The 15667-nt window shown below is 42.2% G+C and overlaps 2 protein-coding genes across 6 annotated transcripts; one reads left to right on the top strand and one right to left on the bottom strand.

Annotated features, from left to right (window-relative positions):
• The first annotated feature begins 312 nt into the window (after positions 1-312).
• Positions 313-15583, top strand: atp6v1e1a (ATPase H+ transporting V1 subunit E1a). Of its 4 annotated transcripts, none has more exons than XM_061076815.1 (10): positions 313-453; positions 859-924; positions 1929-2038; positions 2623-2689; positions 3100-3189; positions 3267-3335; positions 3457-3551; positions 3719-3806; positions 14082-14126; positions 14533-15583. In XM_061076815.1, exons 1-9 carry the CDS (start codon positions 421-423, stop codon positions 14091-14093), a joined length of 630 nt encoding a protein of 209 aa, XP_060932798.1. In that variant the 5' UTR covers positions 313-420; the 3' UTR covers positions 14094-14126; positions 14533-15583. The 4 variants fall into 4 exon arrangements, with proteins under 4 accessions (XP_060932798.1, XP_060932797.1, XP_060932796.1 ...); XM_061076814.1 differs by lacking the exon at positions 14533-15583 and adding an exon at positions 4620-4723; XM_061076813.1 differs by lacking the exons at positions 14082-14126; positions 14533-15583 and adding exons at positions 4620-4723; positions 9808-9872.
• On the bottom strand, positions 5518-14830 carry slc25a18 (solute carrier family 25 member 18). 2 transcript variants are annotated; one of them, XM_061076809.1, is made up of 10 exons: positions 14759-14830; positions 13178-13551; positions 12775-12903; positions 11471-11526; positions 11125-11215; positions 10360-10475; positions 9776-9968; positions 8315-8469; positions 7723-7798; positions 5518-7624 (listed from the first exon to the last, which is right to left on the bottom strand). In XM_061076809.1, exons 2-10 carry the CDS (start codon positions 13195-13197, stop codon positions 7483-7485), a joined length of 978 nt encoding a protein of 325 aa, XP_060932792.1. In that variant the 5' UTR covers positions 13198-13551; positions 14759-14830; the 3' UTR covers positions 5518-7482. The 2 variants fall into 2 exon arrangements, with proteins under 2 accessions (XP_060932792.1, XP_060932793.1); XM_061076810.1 differs by having other exon boundaries at positions 12775-12900.
• Positions 15584-15667: the final 84 nt, after the last annotated feature.

Genomic DNA, 15667 nt, shown 5'->3' with positions numbered 1-15667 from the left:
ATGTCTTATTGTCTGCTAATCGATAAATAAAAATCAATCGTACGATGACTATAAAGATGGATGACAGCTACAAAGAAAGTGAAGCCAAATCATCTGGATTGCCCCCTAGTGGCTGGCTGTGGTACAGGTCTCAGGAGTCTTCTCTTAGTTATCCCATATGTTAGAATAATTGAATCATAACAATGTCTCTGGTATTCTGCTTGTTGGTATATTTACCTCCTCTCTCACAGAAACAAAGAACCGGATGTGTTGAATTCGTGTTAACCGGAAGTTGCGTTTACCTCTGAAATACGTCACTCATGTGAACCCGCCAGGAGCTGTAGTGAGTTCCAGCTGTTTTCTGAAGTTCTGCTCGAGCGGTGAACAACTGTCAGTGTTTGTTTTTCTAACTTTACTCAAACACAGACTTGTGACATCATCATGGCGCTGACCGACGCTGACGTGCAGAAACAGGTGAAGTGGAAACAAACACTCGACTCGTTAAAGTGAAGTTAGAACCATCAGGATGCAAGTGAGAGGCTGTGAAAGTTAGTAAACATGTCGGCTGGTTAGCTACGAAGCTAAAAACCTCCCGAACCACCACGAGGTTTCTTCAGGATGTTTAATGTTCTAAAGACACAACTTTAACATCTTATAACTCACTTCGTTTACTGAACTGTTGTGTTACACTTCACTTTGGAAGTTAAATTAAGTTACAGCTGAAGGCTTCAGGTTTCAGGTGTCCTGAAAGACTTACTAAACCACGTGAAGAGCTAAATAAGATGTTATAAAATATATATGTATGTTATGAATAGTTTGTACTTGTATATAAAACACTGACTTGACGGGATAAGGACTGAACTGTGTCTCTTGTCGCAGATCAAACACATGATGGGCTTTATTGAACAGGAGGCCATTGAGTCAGTGGAGGAAATTCATGGCAAGGTAACAGAAGTCTGTCTGTCTGTCTGTCTGTCTGTCTGTCTGTCTGTCTGTCTGTCTGTCTGTCTGTCTGTCTGTCTGTCTGTCTGTCTGTCTGTCTGTCTGTCTGTCTGTCTGTCTGTCTGTCTGTCTGTCTGTCTGTCTGTCTGTCTGTCTGTCTGTCTGTCTGTCTGTCTGTCTGTCTGTCTGTCTGTCTGTCTGTCTGTCTGTCTGTCTGTCTGTCTGTCTGTCTGTCTGTCTGTCTGTCTGTCTGTCTGTCTGTCTGTCTGTCTGTCTGTCTGTCTGTCTGTCTGTCTGTCTGTCTGTCTGTCTGTCTGTCTGTCTGTCTGTCTGTCTGTCTGTCTGTCTGTCTGTCTGTCTGTCTGTCTGTCTGTCTGTCTGTCTGTCTGTCTGTCTGTCTGTCTGTCTGTCTGTCTGTCTGTCTGTCTGTCTGTCTGTCTGTCTGTCTGTCTGTCTGTCTGTCTGTCTGTCTGTCTGTCTGTCTGTCTGTCTGTCTGTCTGTCTGTCTGTCTGTCTGTCTGTCTGTCTGTCTGTCTGTCTGTCTGTCTGTCTGTGTCTATCTTTCTGTCTGTCTGTGTCTATCTTTCTGTCTGTCTGTGTCATTCTTTCTTTCTGCCTGTCTGTCTGCCTACCTGTCAATGTGTCTGTCTGTCGCTCTGTCCTCATGTCTGTCTGTGTCTCTCTTTCTGTCTCTGTCTATCTGTCAATGTTTCTGTCTGTCGGCTTGGATCCACCTTTGTTTTTGTCTGTCTTTCTGTGTCTCTGTGTCTATCTACCTGTCTGTCTATCTCTCTGTCTGTCTGTCTGTGTCTATTTTTATCTGTCTGTCTCTCTGTCGGTCTGTCTGTCTGTCTGTCTGTATGTCTGTGTCTCTGTCTGTCTGTCTGTCTTCCTGCATGTCTGTCTGCCTGTGTGTCTGCCTGTCTTTCTGCCTGTCTGTCTGCCTCCCTGTGTGTCTGTGCTGTTGGCTTCATTCCCTGCAGTGACTCCAGCTGATGTGTTAACAGGCGGAGGAGGAGTACAACATCGAGAAGGGTCGTCTGATTCAGACCCAGAGGGTGAAGATCATGGGTCACTACGAGAAGAAGGACAAGCAGATTGAACAGCAGAAGAAAATGTGAGTTCCTGAGTTGATTCAGGGGTCGAGGGACCTCCACGAGCACAGACACAGACACACACATTCCTCCACCGAGGCCCAACACTCCCAGTGAATTCAATCTAGCTGCACACACTCTGGTGGTTTTTCTGTCAAGATCCCTGAATGTTTCTCTGGGAAATTTGTGAACGTCACATGAAGTTCTATCTCGCAATGATAAAGAAAGAGGACAGAAGTTCCTGGATCTGCCTCTTTGCCCAGATCCACGCTAAATTGTCACTGTTTCCTTCTTGCCCCATGTTCCACCTGTTCACCAAGTTTGGTAGAAATCCATCTGGTTGTTTTTTGCGTAATCCTGCTAAAAAACAAGAGCACAATCCTCCACCAAGGCCAAACTATCCTATACATGATGGTCTGGAAATGCTCTGATAACCTAAATTCTTTATTTCTCATATAACATAGTAAAAGAAAGTGGAAAAAGGGTTATGAAATGAATCAAACCAGGTTTTTCCACTGTCCTGGTTGTCTTTTATATTGTGCTGTCTTACATGTTTATGTGTGTGCACCCAATTTACTCACTCCCTATTCTTCTCCCCCTCTCACAGCCAGATGTCCAACCTGCTGAACCAGGGGAGGCTGAAGGTGCTGAGGGCCCGAGACGACTTGATCGGGGTAAGAGATCAGCTCTTCATGTCGTATAACATTTACATTCATGACACGGTTGTATTTCCTGAGATAGGATTGTGTGTTTATTAACGCAGCCACTATTGTGTATCCGGTTTATGTTAAGTCCCATTGACTCCTGAATGAAATCTCTACATTTCAGTTGAGTCTCCTTCCCCGCTATGATGGAAGTAATGGAATTTAAATTATGGTCCTAAGATCCTAACGTTTACCTTTTAAACAACTGCCTTTATTTTTATTAGCTTAACTTACTTTCACTTGTACCTTACTTCATAAATGTGTCTTATCCCTCTCTAGAGTGTCAATCAGCAGCATGTTTATTGTTTAAAATGATCAAAATTAATCCTTAAACCTGCATACCCTTGTCTGACCCTTGACTCTCTGTGATGCCGTCTCAGGATTTGCTGAACGAGGCTCGTCAGAGACTTGCAGAGATCGCCAAGGACCCTGTGGCGTACTGCACCCTGCTGGAGGGCCTCATTCTTCAGGTAGCTTCTCCCGGCTGCTGTGGCACCCGCTCCTATCGAGCTGTTGCTTTCCTCAGTTTGTGCGTTTTCTCTTTCAGGGATTCTATCAGCTGCTCGAGCCAAAGGTCACGATTCGCTGTCGACAGCAGGATGTAGAAATCGTTAAGGTGAGGTCGATGTGTGATTTTGGGATTAGTGAAACAGGTTATTTTGGAGATCACAGAGCATCACCATAGCTATGCCGATGACAGTTGATAGTTTTGTGTTTTTCTGGTTTATTACATATAGGATGCCGTGATTAAGACCATACCCATCTATAAAGAGGCAGTGAAGAAAAACATTGCCGTCAGAATCGACCAGGAACGTTTTCTTTCATCAGGAATGTAAGATGATTTAATATTCTGTAACATCAACCATTACTGTTTAATTTTTTAAGTATATTTTCAGATTACTCTGTTTTTATATGGTGACTATGATTGAAATACGTGACGAAAACACGTACCCCATCTCTCATGTTTGTAATAAGTCCCTGCTCTTTGTTTTTTTTCAGCTGCGGAGGAGTAGAAGTGTATAATGATAACGGGAAGATCAAGGTTGCCAACACTTTGGAGAACAGGCTAGAGCTTATGGCTCATCAGGTAGAGTGACTTTGACTAAATATCAAAAATACAAATCATTGTTTCTGAGCTGAATGACACACTAAAAGCAATTCCTGCTGCTCACCTGTAGAGGGCAGCACAGCCCACCGGGTTACCCAGTGAAATGTATTATGGAAAGGAGGGAGAGCTGAAAGTTTCCAGTGGTGGAGGAAGTAGTGAAACCTTTAGTTTGAGTAGAAATAAATAATCAAAAATTTAGTCGTATTATAGTAAAAGCACCAAATTAAATGTTAAAAAATTACTTTAATATTGCAAGTATTTTCCTTTTAAATATACTTACATATTACATACTTAAAACTAAAAATACTTGCCAAGTCTCTCCCCTTATACTACCAGGTACTACACTATTAACTTTGCTGACTGTATTTGATGCTACTGAAAGCAGTTGCATTGTCATGTTAATCACTAAATGACTGAGTGGCCTCTTTTTAATCCATTAAACTAATGCATTTTTAAAATGTATCGGGAGTGTAAAGTACAGATATTTGCTGATAAATGTAGGGGAGTAAAAGAGAAAAGTACCTCAAGATAAATATACTTAAGTAAAATGCAGATACATGCATGTATGTGAAAGTACAGTAACAAAGTAAATGTACTTTTCTAGATCCCAGCACAGTTTGTAAATAAATATTAGTGAACCTTCGTATCTGTCTATAAAATAAATCAGAAATTAGTATTGAAACTTATATGACGTTGATTCACTAATTCACTTCAACACTTTACTCAGGTTTCTTCCTTCCACTTTGTTGAGTGAGTTGATTCTAACTTGTATCCCGACGTTACCTCTGACAGATGATGCCTGAAGTCAGAATGAACTTGTTCGGCGCCAACCCCAACCGCAAGTTCACAGATTAGTGTTGGATTTGAAGAGGGAGCGGTGCGGACACATATTTAAGGTGACCACAGCACAACCACCTGCCAGTTACCAGGGTCAAAGAAAAGCCAGATTTACTTAACAGGATGCTTCTATGTTACTTATGGGTCGTCTAACCGACTGGTTGCAATGGCTATATATATAGTCCCTTTGTTGATTGGGGTAGATATTTGCTCTTTCTAAGTTATTAAATTCATAAAATCTTCATGTTTATGTCAGAAGAGATACACATGTTCCTCACACAGACTTACACTGTACGTGTGTATCATAGGCCCCAATATAAAGCTGCGTGATTTGAAGCCAAACCATCTTGATCGCTGTTGGCTGGTGACACTATAGGTCATAAACTCCACCTCCTCCATGTTAGTGGATGGGACATGGAATTAACTGAAAGGTCACACGTTCATTTATATTCTATATTGTTTTCAAAGATAGTTTCTGTCAATTTAGGTAGTTTCACACTGATGTTTGTCCAAGTGTTCATTTTTGTGGTAAGTTCATATCAATTAGTTATTTGATGGTATAAAAACGGGTGGAACATGATTGCGCCTGTATTTGAGATATTTTGACCTTTTTGTTTTGCACAATGGTAGGAAGTGGAGACGCGTCATCCATCCTGGTATACAGTTTATGTCAGGGATTTGCAAGGGGGGGGATATTGGGGAATATATTGTCTTCATGTTTGTGTGAGTGGACACACGTCATCTGTTTTTTATACAATCTGTGGCGTGTGGACACAGACAGGATGTTTTCAAGTGTTGTGGAGCGCAAAAAAACACCAAAGAAATAAAGTCACGTGACACATAGAAACCAGCATGTATGAGATCTTTTATTTACAGCTTGTAAACAAACATTTTTCTGAGGCTATGTTCACTCTACAATGAGGGAAATGTAGTAGCCTAGGTGCACTAGCCACATTGAAATGTGTCCTTCATTAAAAATGTAAAAAAAAGCTTTTAGTGCCACCCAGTGGACTTAAGTAATGGCAAACAGTTGGCAAGACAAGCTGCCATACTCCCTCCATGGGTCTAACAAGTACGGTGTCCTCGCTAAACTGGACTCAAGTATGAAAACAATATTTCAACACCACCGATCCAACTGAAGTCATTTAAGACTTACAGTTTTGATGCTTTGAAATCTATCAGGAATGATAAGGCTTTAATTGCATTTTTTTTTTGTTAAGTTAATGTGCGCACGTCATTTGAAGCAATTTAAATGTTTTTATGTGTAACTAAGCAGTAAATACAGGCCTAGGCTTCTGACAGGTTGTATCTAAACCCCTCTAAGATGTGAGGAAGAGGAAGTCAAGGCTACGAGACAGTGGCCCGGCAGTCTGACCTGTGGCCTTTAGGCAGGAAGTGATCTGTGTGTTAGAGTATATTGTACACTAATACAGGGATTAAAGCATTACCGTCAGATTAACAAGTGACCTTAAAGACCCTGGCAGGCAGCACCTCCCAATCCAGTGAGGGAATCCGAGATTACAACTAGGACCTCACGGATGGAGTGGGAGTAATGCGTAACAGGCTTGGCCAAAAGAGATCAAGCTCCCTTTTTCAGAGAAACGCGTCAAAGTCGAAATCGAAGTCGACATCACCGGCGTTTGAGGTTGAAGCCAAATACCCGGCTCGAGTTTTGAGGTCAAACTTTAGGCAATCATTTTAAGATTAAAGGGGAATTTGTCACTTACATGAACCATGAACACTTTGTCATCACGACCACATGTGGTCAAATTGGTAGGCATTTTATTTAGCAGCCTCAAACAGGCAACATGCAGCAGCTCTTTCTTGACCTTTGTGCATCCCTTTAAAAAATTACAAATTAAAAAAAAAAAAATCATAAAAATGTATATTATTGTTTCCACTTTGAGTTAATCAGTCCTGATCTTTTTGATCCTTTTTAATAATTTGTATATATAGTTTGTATTCTTTTTAAATTAATACTGTCTATATGATAAATATATTTTGATCTAAAACTTGCACTCAGGCCCTTCGAGGACAAAAATATTTGTCAAATAAACTCCCAGTAAAATACATTAATATTATTTTCCACTTGTCATAAATACCAAATATTATTTCAATTTCATTTGTTTTGTTTACACATCACTTTATTTGTATCTTCCATATACTAAACCATTTGCCCTTGGTTTATATGGACGATATCATATTTACTTGCATGTAGGCACCAAAGTGCATCAAGTTCAAATCTCAATAGCTAATATCAGTTTTAATGATTTCACTGGAGTCATTTGTGTCCTTATGATCCTGAGTGTACACAAAGTGTTATAGATGTGTTATTGTATGTATAAAATCCTCCAAAATAAAAGCCTTGGCAACGTGTTTGCTGTATGTATTAACACAGCCATCATGATAAAACAAATTTTTAAATGACAAAAATCTCTGTAAGGATGCACAACTAGAGAATAATCTCTCCGAGGTAAAAGGAAGAGCCTCAGACATATTGCAGCGAGCACGCTGGTATAAACCCGTCGACTTGGGACACAGATCCTCAGATTAGTCACACATACCCAGAACCCTGTGTTTCCTACAGGATCCTGCTGACAGCATGACACACCCAGGGAAACGTGATTAGCGTGAACGAGCGGGTCCACATATTAGTAATTAGAGCATCTTCATATCTCAGACCAGCAGGTTTTTCCTCTCCGGCTCTCTGTTTGAACACCGGTCACTCGGTTGTGCCATCATGCATTCACTGCAGATTAAACCAGCGAATTAGCTGAACAGAGACGACACAATTGCCACCACAGATGCCAAAGCACCGCTATTCCATCCAAACCAGCACCGCCTCCCCTACCCCGAGAAAGTAGACCCCCTGTGCAATGCCGAAAAGAGGAGCGATGACCAGCGCCCGACACGCTGCGCCCTTCAGGAAAGCTCCCGGGCCCTCTCGTCTCAGGATGCGCCTGCAAACGTTCACAAAGACGTTGAGTTATTGTTACTCGGGCCTTTAAGCTTGAGAATTTTAGTGCAACAAATCTCAAACAATAGGATATAGTCGTACCTTGTGCAGTCAACAATTCCTTTGTATGTGTCCTCCCCTTCACCTTTTTGCAAGGTCTGCAGACGAGTCTTTATTACTGTGAGGGTAGTGAAGGATGAAAGATGAATGTAAGTTGGCCACAAATAACAATCATAGGATAATGATAAAAAGGCAAAACAACAGTAGATACATTTTGTGACTAAGTCCTGAGTGTCCAAATTCTGTTACAGAATTTATCCACAACATTTGACGCAATAATAATGATGAGTATATATCCAAACTCTTAATTTGCTTCTCACCATTTACCAAACCTTTTGATAACAACAAAGGAGACATGAATGCTGAATGTTGAGTCAACTGAGCAACAATGAGATACCAGTCATACTAGACCTAGGGAAGCTGTGAAGTTACCTGATTAAGCGCATGAGAGCATTTTATAATGTAAATTCAACTTTATATTTAACTTAATAATTTGAGAGAAGTTTGATTGAGTGATTTTTCTGGAGCACATCAAACTGAAATTGTAACATTGAGTACCTGCACACGCTGGCTGTTATTGTAAAGGAGAATATGCTTTATACACATTGGACTTTCGAGCCTTTTCCCCACTCACCATCCAGTGGCGTTACGGCCACAGCTGCCACTGAGCCCGCGGAGCAGCCAGCCAGGAAGGACTGCCAGAACGGTGCCTTGGCCTGCACATCAGCTCGGCCCAGCGCGTTAAGGTTGGCAAATAGAGGGAAGTAGATCATCGAGAAGGGGACATCCCTGAAGAGAAAGGTTTAGAACACTGGTTAGTTTAATTGAGACGGGATGGAGAAATACTGAGAGACTGAGGGACACTGAGAGACACTGAGAGACACAGCCCTGTTCAGCTGCAGCATAGTAACCAGACATAACTGCAGGAATCTATTGATTGGTGTTGACTGGCAGAGGAAATATAACCAACACAGAATGAGTTATGCAATTAGAATCAACAATCATCAAAGCAACGCCTTCCCTACGGGCAAGAGACCCTACAGGTGTATTGTCACCCTGCTGGAAACAAATGCAAACACAAACGAAGGCCCATTCAGTGAAGATAGTCTAATGATAAATAAACAGGCTTACATGTAGATGCGTGGACAAGCTGGCGGGCAGATAAACAGGCAGTTACGAAATACAGCTAATAGACACAAAAGGTTAGTGTTGAAGTGCCATCAAGCAAGACACTGATAATTTATAAACTTCAAAATAAAGTCACCAAAATACTGTAACCAAATTTGCACCTTAAGATATTCAATTGGATGTATTTTGGAGATGTAATTTAGCATTAAAAAAAAACAACATTGGTCTTCAATTATTTATTTCCTTGTTCAGTCTGAAATTTGGCAGCAAAACCAGACTGTGTCCAGTGTTTTTTCTTCTCTGTACTAGCACTGTCCAGGCTGTTAACAAAAGAGAAACTATTTTATTTTGTGTGCCTAGTTTCCCTTTGCTGAGTTATCATAAGAGGGGCATTGTGTACCACTCCTGCTACTGATGAAAGGTCCATGTTAAGTTATATTTACAAACTTTTTTTAGTGGATATACTTTGGTCTATTAGTGTTCTTAGGTAGACTCAAGAGGCACTTGTTTATTCTGTTGTGTTGATTCTTTGTTGTCTCTAGACGTTCAGATGCACTTGTCCAATACTATTTTAACCTCAGCATCTCTGGTTCAAAATTTGTAAAATTAATTATACATTATATATATAGTGTTGTTATAATTTTTCAGTCAGTTGAAATAAATCCTGAAGAGAACAATTTTGGTTTGTTTTGTGTATCTATAGGCCTACTATAAAAAGCACTTTGCATTTTTAATTTTGGTACTTTTACTTTTGATACTTAAGTACATTTCAACACCAGATACTTTTGATACTTAAGTACATTTAATATGAGCGACTCTAAGACTTTTACTCAAGTCATTTTCTGACGGGTGACTTTTACCGGAGTCACTTTCAAGTAAGATATCTGTACTTTTACTCAAGTATGGCTTTCAAGTACTTTATACACCACTGGTGTGTGAGTGTGTGTTTGTGTCCCGTGTGTCTGACCTCGTTAACGTGGCCCCTGCTCCTCTGTACAGTCCAGCCAGGCCACGGGTCTTCAGCAGCTCCACAGTGATGCTAGTGGCCGAGGGGCGGTGAGGAGGCGCCGGCCGGGCCTGCGTCGGGGGGGCCGCCAACGACGGAGCTGGGCCGGGGGCAGCAGCCGCCTGAGCTGCGGTTGGCACAGGCCTTTGTGCAGCTGATGAATAAATACAGTGTCCCAGGTTAGCAAACACATGCAGACCGATGCCACCCATGACTGTGCAGGCTTTATATTATTGGAGAAAGGAGAGCCAGCCAACTGTTTGGTATTCAAATTTTGTATTAAATATTTATATTGCATTTCACTCAAAAGTAAACATGAGCTGTGGCCTATTTGTTTGAAAAAACATATGTAATATGAATACATGATAACGCTAACGCTGCTCCTCGCCTGATGTCCTGGATCTGCCCATTTATCTGGACCAGTTCCTAATTCAATGGCTTCGTCCTTGTGTCACGACTCGTGACCCACCACTTTACAAAATGGAAATCACATGAATAGCTTTTGCATAATCCTGAGTTCTGAACGACCGAGGTGAGCCACTCACAGATTCGTCCTGCGTCCTGCAGCTGGATCTTCAGCATCTCCATCGGGGTGGTGACGACCACCTGACAGGTCCCGGCCCCACACCCGGCCAGCACCTCCCCCCACAGGGGCAGATGCCTGCAGACACAGAGTCATAGTCAGTGATAGAAACACAGAGTGAACAAGAGAGGGACACGACAACAGTGGTCTGTCATTGAAACACAGTTTGTTTATTCCTTTTTATTAATGTAGTTTAAAATTTACTTATTTTCTCTGAAGAAATATCACTAGAGTAATAGTGTTTCATATTTAGTAATGGTATTAGTGTAATACAGCAAAATATATAACAATAATACGTTTTTTGATTTATTAACGACTAGGTCAAGGAGTCAGCAAACTTGTGGTATATTGTGGCACAAATTTAATTCAGATGAAGCGGCAATACTAATTCATTAATTCAAATCATTAATTCCTAATTCATACAAGCTAAAATAATGAAAAACTGTCTAATTAGAGTTATTGCATCTTAGAGACATCTCAGGCTGATGGGGTTCAACGAAAGTAAAGAAAAAAGTCTTAATAACTAAACAAAAACTACTCTTTGTCAAACTTTTTACTTTAAAATGACCACTTTTTTCAAATCTAATCTTCTAATATCTCATTACTTGTTTCTATAACAATAGGCATTTTAAGCAGAGCAGGTAGATCTATTGATTCTGTAGTTTGTGGTTATTTCCATGGATATGGATCACGTGATGCATCAGTTGTATTGGTGATGGGACGTTACCCGTCCTTCGAGAGCTTCTGCCTGAAGATGTCATTGGCAGCCAGCTTGATGGCTTTCTCCGGCGTGACGAGCGTGAGGTTCACAGCCGCACCTGGAAGAGACACAACAGGCTGATGACAGCGACACACAACCGTTTCCGCTACAGGACACACAAATAGAACAAAACCCACACAGCAGCTTAGCCCACAGCTCGCCGCTGTGGGCTAATGGCAGCCCACACCGGTTATTATGATAGAGAGATTTAGGGCTCACATGGGAAACAACAGAGTAGGAGGCCAGATTAAGCTCAATAGTAAAGCGCGGTCGTGGTGTTGTTTGTGACGGGGATTAGAAACGTGAAGAATACCTCTGTAGCACCCGAAGTATCCCTCTGAGCGAACTGTCTTCGCCAGACAATCCAGCCTTTAGAGACAAAAGGGAAATACAACAGCTATCAGATCTTTCACCATTTAATCTACTGACATAAACTTCTGTCAAATCAGAAGTATTATCCTTCATTTGTCATCATCACCCTCATCTTTGCCTTTAAACAACTACACCATGACCCTGTATCCTGTCCCAACAACTAACTGGACCAGTGGTGTCAAATAACTTTTTCTTTGCAAAGGGGGAAAAAAGAATCAAGCCTCATGTTTATATAATCTGGCCTAGAGGAGAATGTTTTATCCTCCTTCTTTTCCATGTCTGACTCACAGTGGAAAACCGCAGTCTGCTGACAACAGGATGGCCACACCCATTCAGCCAGTCCTATTGATGCTGTCCAGATTTGTGCAGCTACAAACTCAGGGTCAGGGTCTTTTGAGGACACAGAATCTGCCTTTTCTCCTGCCATCTCTTACTTGTTTGTACTATGGTACAACAAATCACAACCTGGGCAAACAGAGCTCATTTCCCTGATGTGATCCTGTGGGTGAGCTCAGTACAATCCCCTCAAAACTCTGCACCAAATATGGGAAGAGTGTTCACATGCGTCAGCCTCTAGGATTCATTGGAAAACTATGTGAGATGTGGTGATCTGAGTAATTTGGTGTTGTGGGGAGCTCAAATTAGAGCGCTGTTAACCAGAGAGACCATGTGAAACCAATTACCAGCAGGAAGATGCAGATATTCTGAACTGGTTTTAGACTTTTACATTACCACTGCACATATTTGCATGTAGAAAAAATACCCATCAGCAGCCCTGCACAGACTCAAACTATTATTTTAGAGGCCTTTTTGAGACTTTTTGCAGTTATAACAATTTACAAATATAGGATTCAGTGATACTAAGAGAAAAAGAGCTGCCTCACCCTTTAAGATTCATTGCAAAAGTATGTGGGACGTGGTAATCTGAACCATATTGTGTTGTGGGAAACTCAAACTGGAGCAGTGTTTCAAAGAGAGCACAAACAAAAGCATTGACGACCTTGAAGATCGAAGGTTTTACAGTTTCAGATGTAGAAAAGAATACTCATCAGCAGCCCTGCATCAACTTTAAGGATATACATGATTATTTGAGGTGTTTTAGAGAAGTAAAAACTAATTTTAAAGTATCACTCATTGATAATTAGACAGAAATATTGCAGCAATGTGAAATTCTTATCTTTGTTTACACTTATCTCCAACATCAATTATAGTGGGTTAAACCGGGGCCGGGGGAGCCCTACTCACATTCCTTTGTAGACTTGGACGCCCTGCTGGTTCTGGAGGCGGGTCTTGGCCAGGTCAATAGGAAACACACATGTCACACCAACCAGGCCTGCCACGCCCCCATTAATCAGCTTAGCAGGGAGGCTGCTGCTAGGGGATCAACACAGACACACGCATGCACAAACCCATTCACACGTATGAGCACCGATACACAAGCCATGCAAATGACACATCCGTTCATGGACAAGCATGCAAATAGAGCAGACAGACAGACACACACACAGACACACACACACACACACACACACACACACACACACACACACATGCAAAGACTGTCAGACACCAACATTAAACAAAGATGCTGCTTCCATATCTAGAACATATCTTTATTTAGTAAAACTGGCAAGATAAAAATACTCACCTAACTTTCTTCTCCGCCATCCTGCTGGTGTTTGGGCTCCAGGCCCTGGTCCACTACTCCTTTCCTCCTCTTACTCCTCCTCCTTCTCCTCTTCCTCTTCTTCTTCCTCCTACTTTCCCTTGTCCCTCCCTCACAAAGTTGTCTCCGCAGCCTCTGGACCTCTCTCACATGCCCACCCGTGCCACAAATGCAGCTCTCTGCTTCTCATGTGACAGTGGTGGACTGCCTTCTCCTTCCTCCTCCCTGGTGCAGCAGGGGTGGACGCCCTCTTTCCTGTTGTGGCCAAACACCACTACTGTTGCATGTGTGTCTCCTGGCCGGCCTTCCTTCTCTGTTGTACCTGACACCAACATCCAATCTCTCTCCCCCACTGCCTGGGAGAACAAAACACTTAGGTTATTGTGGATTAAATACTTCTAATGAGTCTATTATTCATTATTAGTATTATGCTCTTATATTTGAATGTTTTGTTTGCTACTGGAGGCAAAAATCTGTCTGTCTATCTATTGAACTGATTTTCTGTTCACTACCACTCTATTTTCTCAGTCAACGCCCTGTTGAGTAGACATTTGTGATGGCTTTATAAGAGAGTAGCAGAGGGTGATTGTGATGGAGGAATGATTTATCTCACGTTGACCATCAGGAGCTTTAAAAACCCAGATTTAGTCATTCATAAATATGAATAGAGGCATATCCCAGGACTACCATACTGAGACAGAACATCTTGAGTCTCTCTAATCTGCCAGCTAAAAGGGATTTGATCTAGGTAGGAGGGCACCACTGAAAATGAGGCTTACTCGGTTTCTCTTGAATGCATTTGAACTCCAGGACTGAAAAGAGGATTTCAATGGAAGTTGGTAAATGTGTTTGACAAGTTTTTTTTTCCTGTCTTCTTTTCTTTCAGGGAGTACAATAGTTGGTTGTGCAGCCTGAGGAGAATGCATCACAGGTAATACAAGAGGCCTCATGTAGGGTCTGCGTTCCTGTACTGAGTTCTCTCTTTCTTTCATTTCTTTTTCTGCCTTTTCCCTTCCTGACTTCCCCCCCTTTTCCTCAGCTCCCTAATTAATCTCTCTCTTAATCCCTCCACCTCCATTCTGCCTCTATTTTTACCACTGTAAATCTTCCCTCTATCCTCACCCGTCTTCTCTGGTGGGGAGAGTACCGGACACAATCAGTTTTGTCTCTGCTCATCCTTTCTGGACGTCCGTTTCCATCACCAGTCCAACTTTGCATCTCCAAATATTATTTCTGTTCATGTCCCCCCTTTTTAAACTCGTCTTTTCGCTGCTCGAGCCCCGTCACATTCTACACATGCCTTTCACTGAGCCTCTTTCTGTGAAACTTTCTTTCAGGCTCGGCTCCATTCACGCACAGTGGTGACCCTGCCAAAAACACAGACAACGGTGCCCCGGCCCAAGCCAGCCTCCAGCTCCCAGACCTCTAATTCCCCTCAAACTGCACTGGTACGCCCGGCTCACACAGTTCACTCAGCACAGCTCCAAACGAGGGACCCAGCTTTCACAACCCCTCGTTCTCTTCCATCACACAGACATAGCAGTGGGGAGCGGGGGGTCTTACCTCTGTCGGTGCATCCCACAGGCAGGATCAGGCTGTCCACTTTCCTTTCACTTCAACAATGCGTGCAGCAGCGGTAGTCAAGCGAGAGCGAAATGAGAGAGCCGGCCGCCACTCAGGGGCCGTTGCACAAACACCAGCATTGTCCCACTGCCTAAGTCCCTCCCTCTCGTGGTGACTCCCCTGTGTGACACAGCCGCAGCAACACAGCTCTGCACTAACACAACTTGACATAAACTCATGCCTGTGGAGCTGCTGCAACAAGACATGCAAGAAAGAACACAGCAGAGGCGAACACACAATTATAAAGGATCGGTGTGTGTTGTTTCTGAGAAGATACAGATGAGAGGAACAGAAAGAAAAAATAGAGGGTGTCCATCTGTAATTAGCTTTCTGCTCAACAGCCCCTGATATTACATAATACCTCAGGATGCACTGAATGTCACACGGGTTCATAGATTTACAATTACTGAGTTAACCGTTGTATGATCATTGCCGTTTGGGAGATTTTTACAATTATAATGAATTTAATAGAAGACGTGTAAAGGAAGAGAGAGTTATGCAAGGACATCAACAATAAGAGCATGTGATCGCCACCACAGCAACCACTCGATGCCCCTTAACCATGTTTTCATGAGCATTGACTGATGTATTGATTCCCTGGTAATGGAAAATGAGTGATCGGTGATAATGTCACTCGTCAGCAGTGGAAATCTTTAATTGAAGATGATGTTTTTCTAATAGGCCACGTCATTCACTGTTGGGAAATGAGGTGAAAAAATAAAACTGCTTGTTGCAAACACGCTGCAACACTGTGTGGCAATCACATGGGTTGCAAAAGTGCAAACGTTCTTTAAGACGGGCAGCAGCTACAACCACAGTGTCAGGGCCTCTTTTGCAACAGTTAGAAAT

Source organism: Limanda limanda, chromosome 8, assembly GCF_963576545.1.
Source record: "Limanda limanda chromosome 8, fLimLim1.1, whole genome shotgun sequence".
In the NCBI taxonomy this organism is placed as follows: domain Eukaryota; kingdom Metazoa; phylum Chordata; class Actinopteri; order Pleuronectiformes; family Pleuronectidae; genus Limanda; species Limanda limanda.
This window is presented reverse-complemented; position numbering and strand designations above follow the sequence as displayed.

Bases quoted from the DNA above. Each gene is read 5' to 3' on its own strand.
- atp6v1e1a (XM_061076814.1), top strand. From the start codon at position 421: ATGGCGCTGACCGACGCTGACGTGCAGAAACAG. The intron at 2,039-2,622 runs GTGAGTTCCTGA...CCCCTCTCACAG, and splicing joins ATTGAACAGCAGAAGAAAAT to CCAGATGTCCAACCTGCTGA. The intron at 3,190-3,266 runs GTAGCTTCTCCC...TTTCTCTTTCAG, and splicing joins TGGAGGGCCTCATTCTTCAG to GGATTCTATCAGCTGCTCGA.
- slc25a18 (XM_061076809.1), bottom strand. From the start codon at position 13,197: ATGGCGGAGAAGAAAGTTAG. The intron at 11,216-11,470 runs GTATTCTTCACG...TGTCTCTTCCAG, and splicing joins ATACTTCGGGTGCTACAGAG to GTGCGGCTGTGAACCTCACG. The intron at 7,625-7,722 runs GTACGACTATAT...GAACGTTTGCAG, and splicing joins GGAATTGTTGACTGCACAAG to GCGCATCCTGAGACGAGAGG.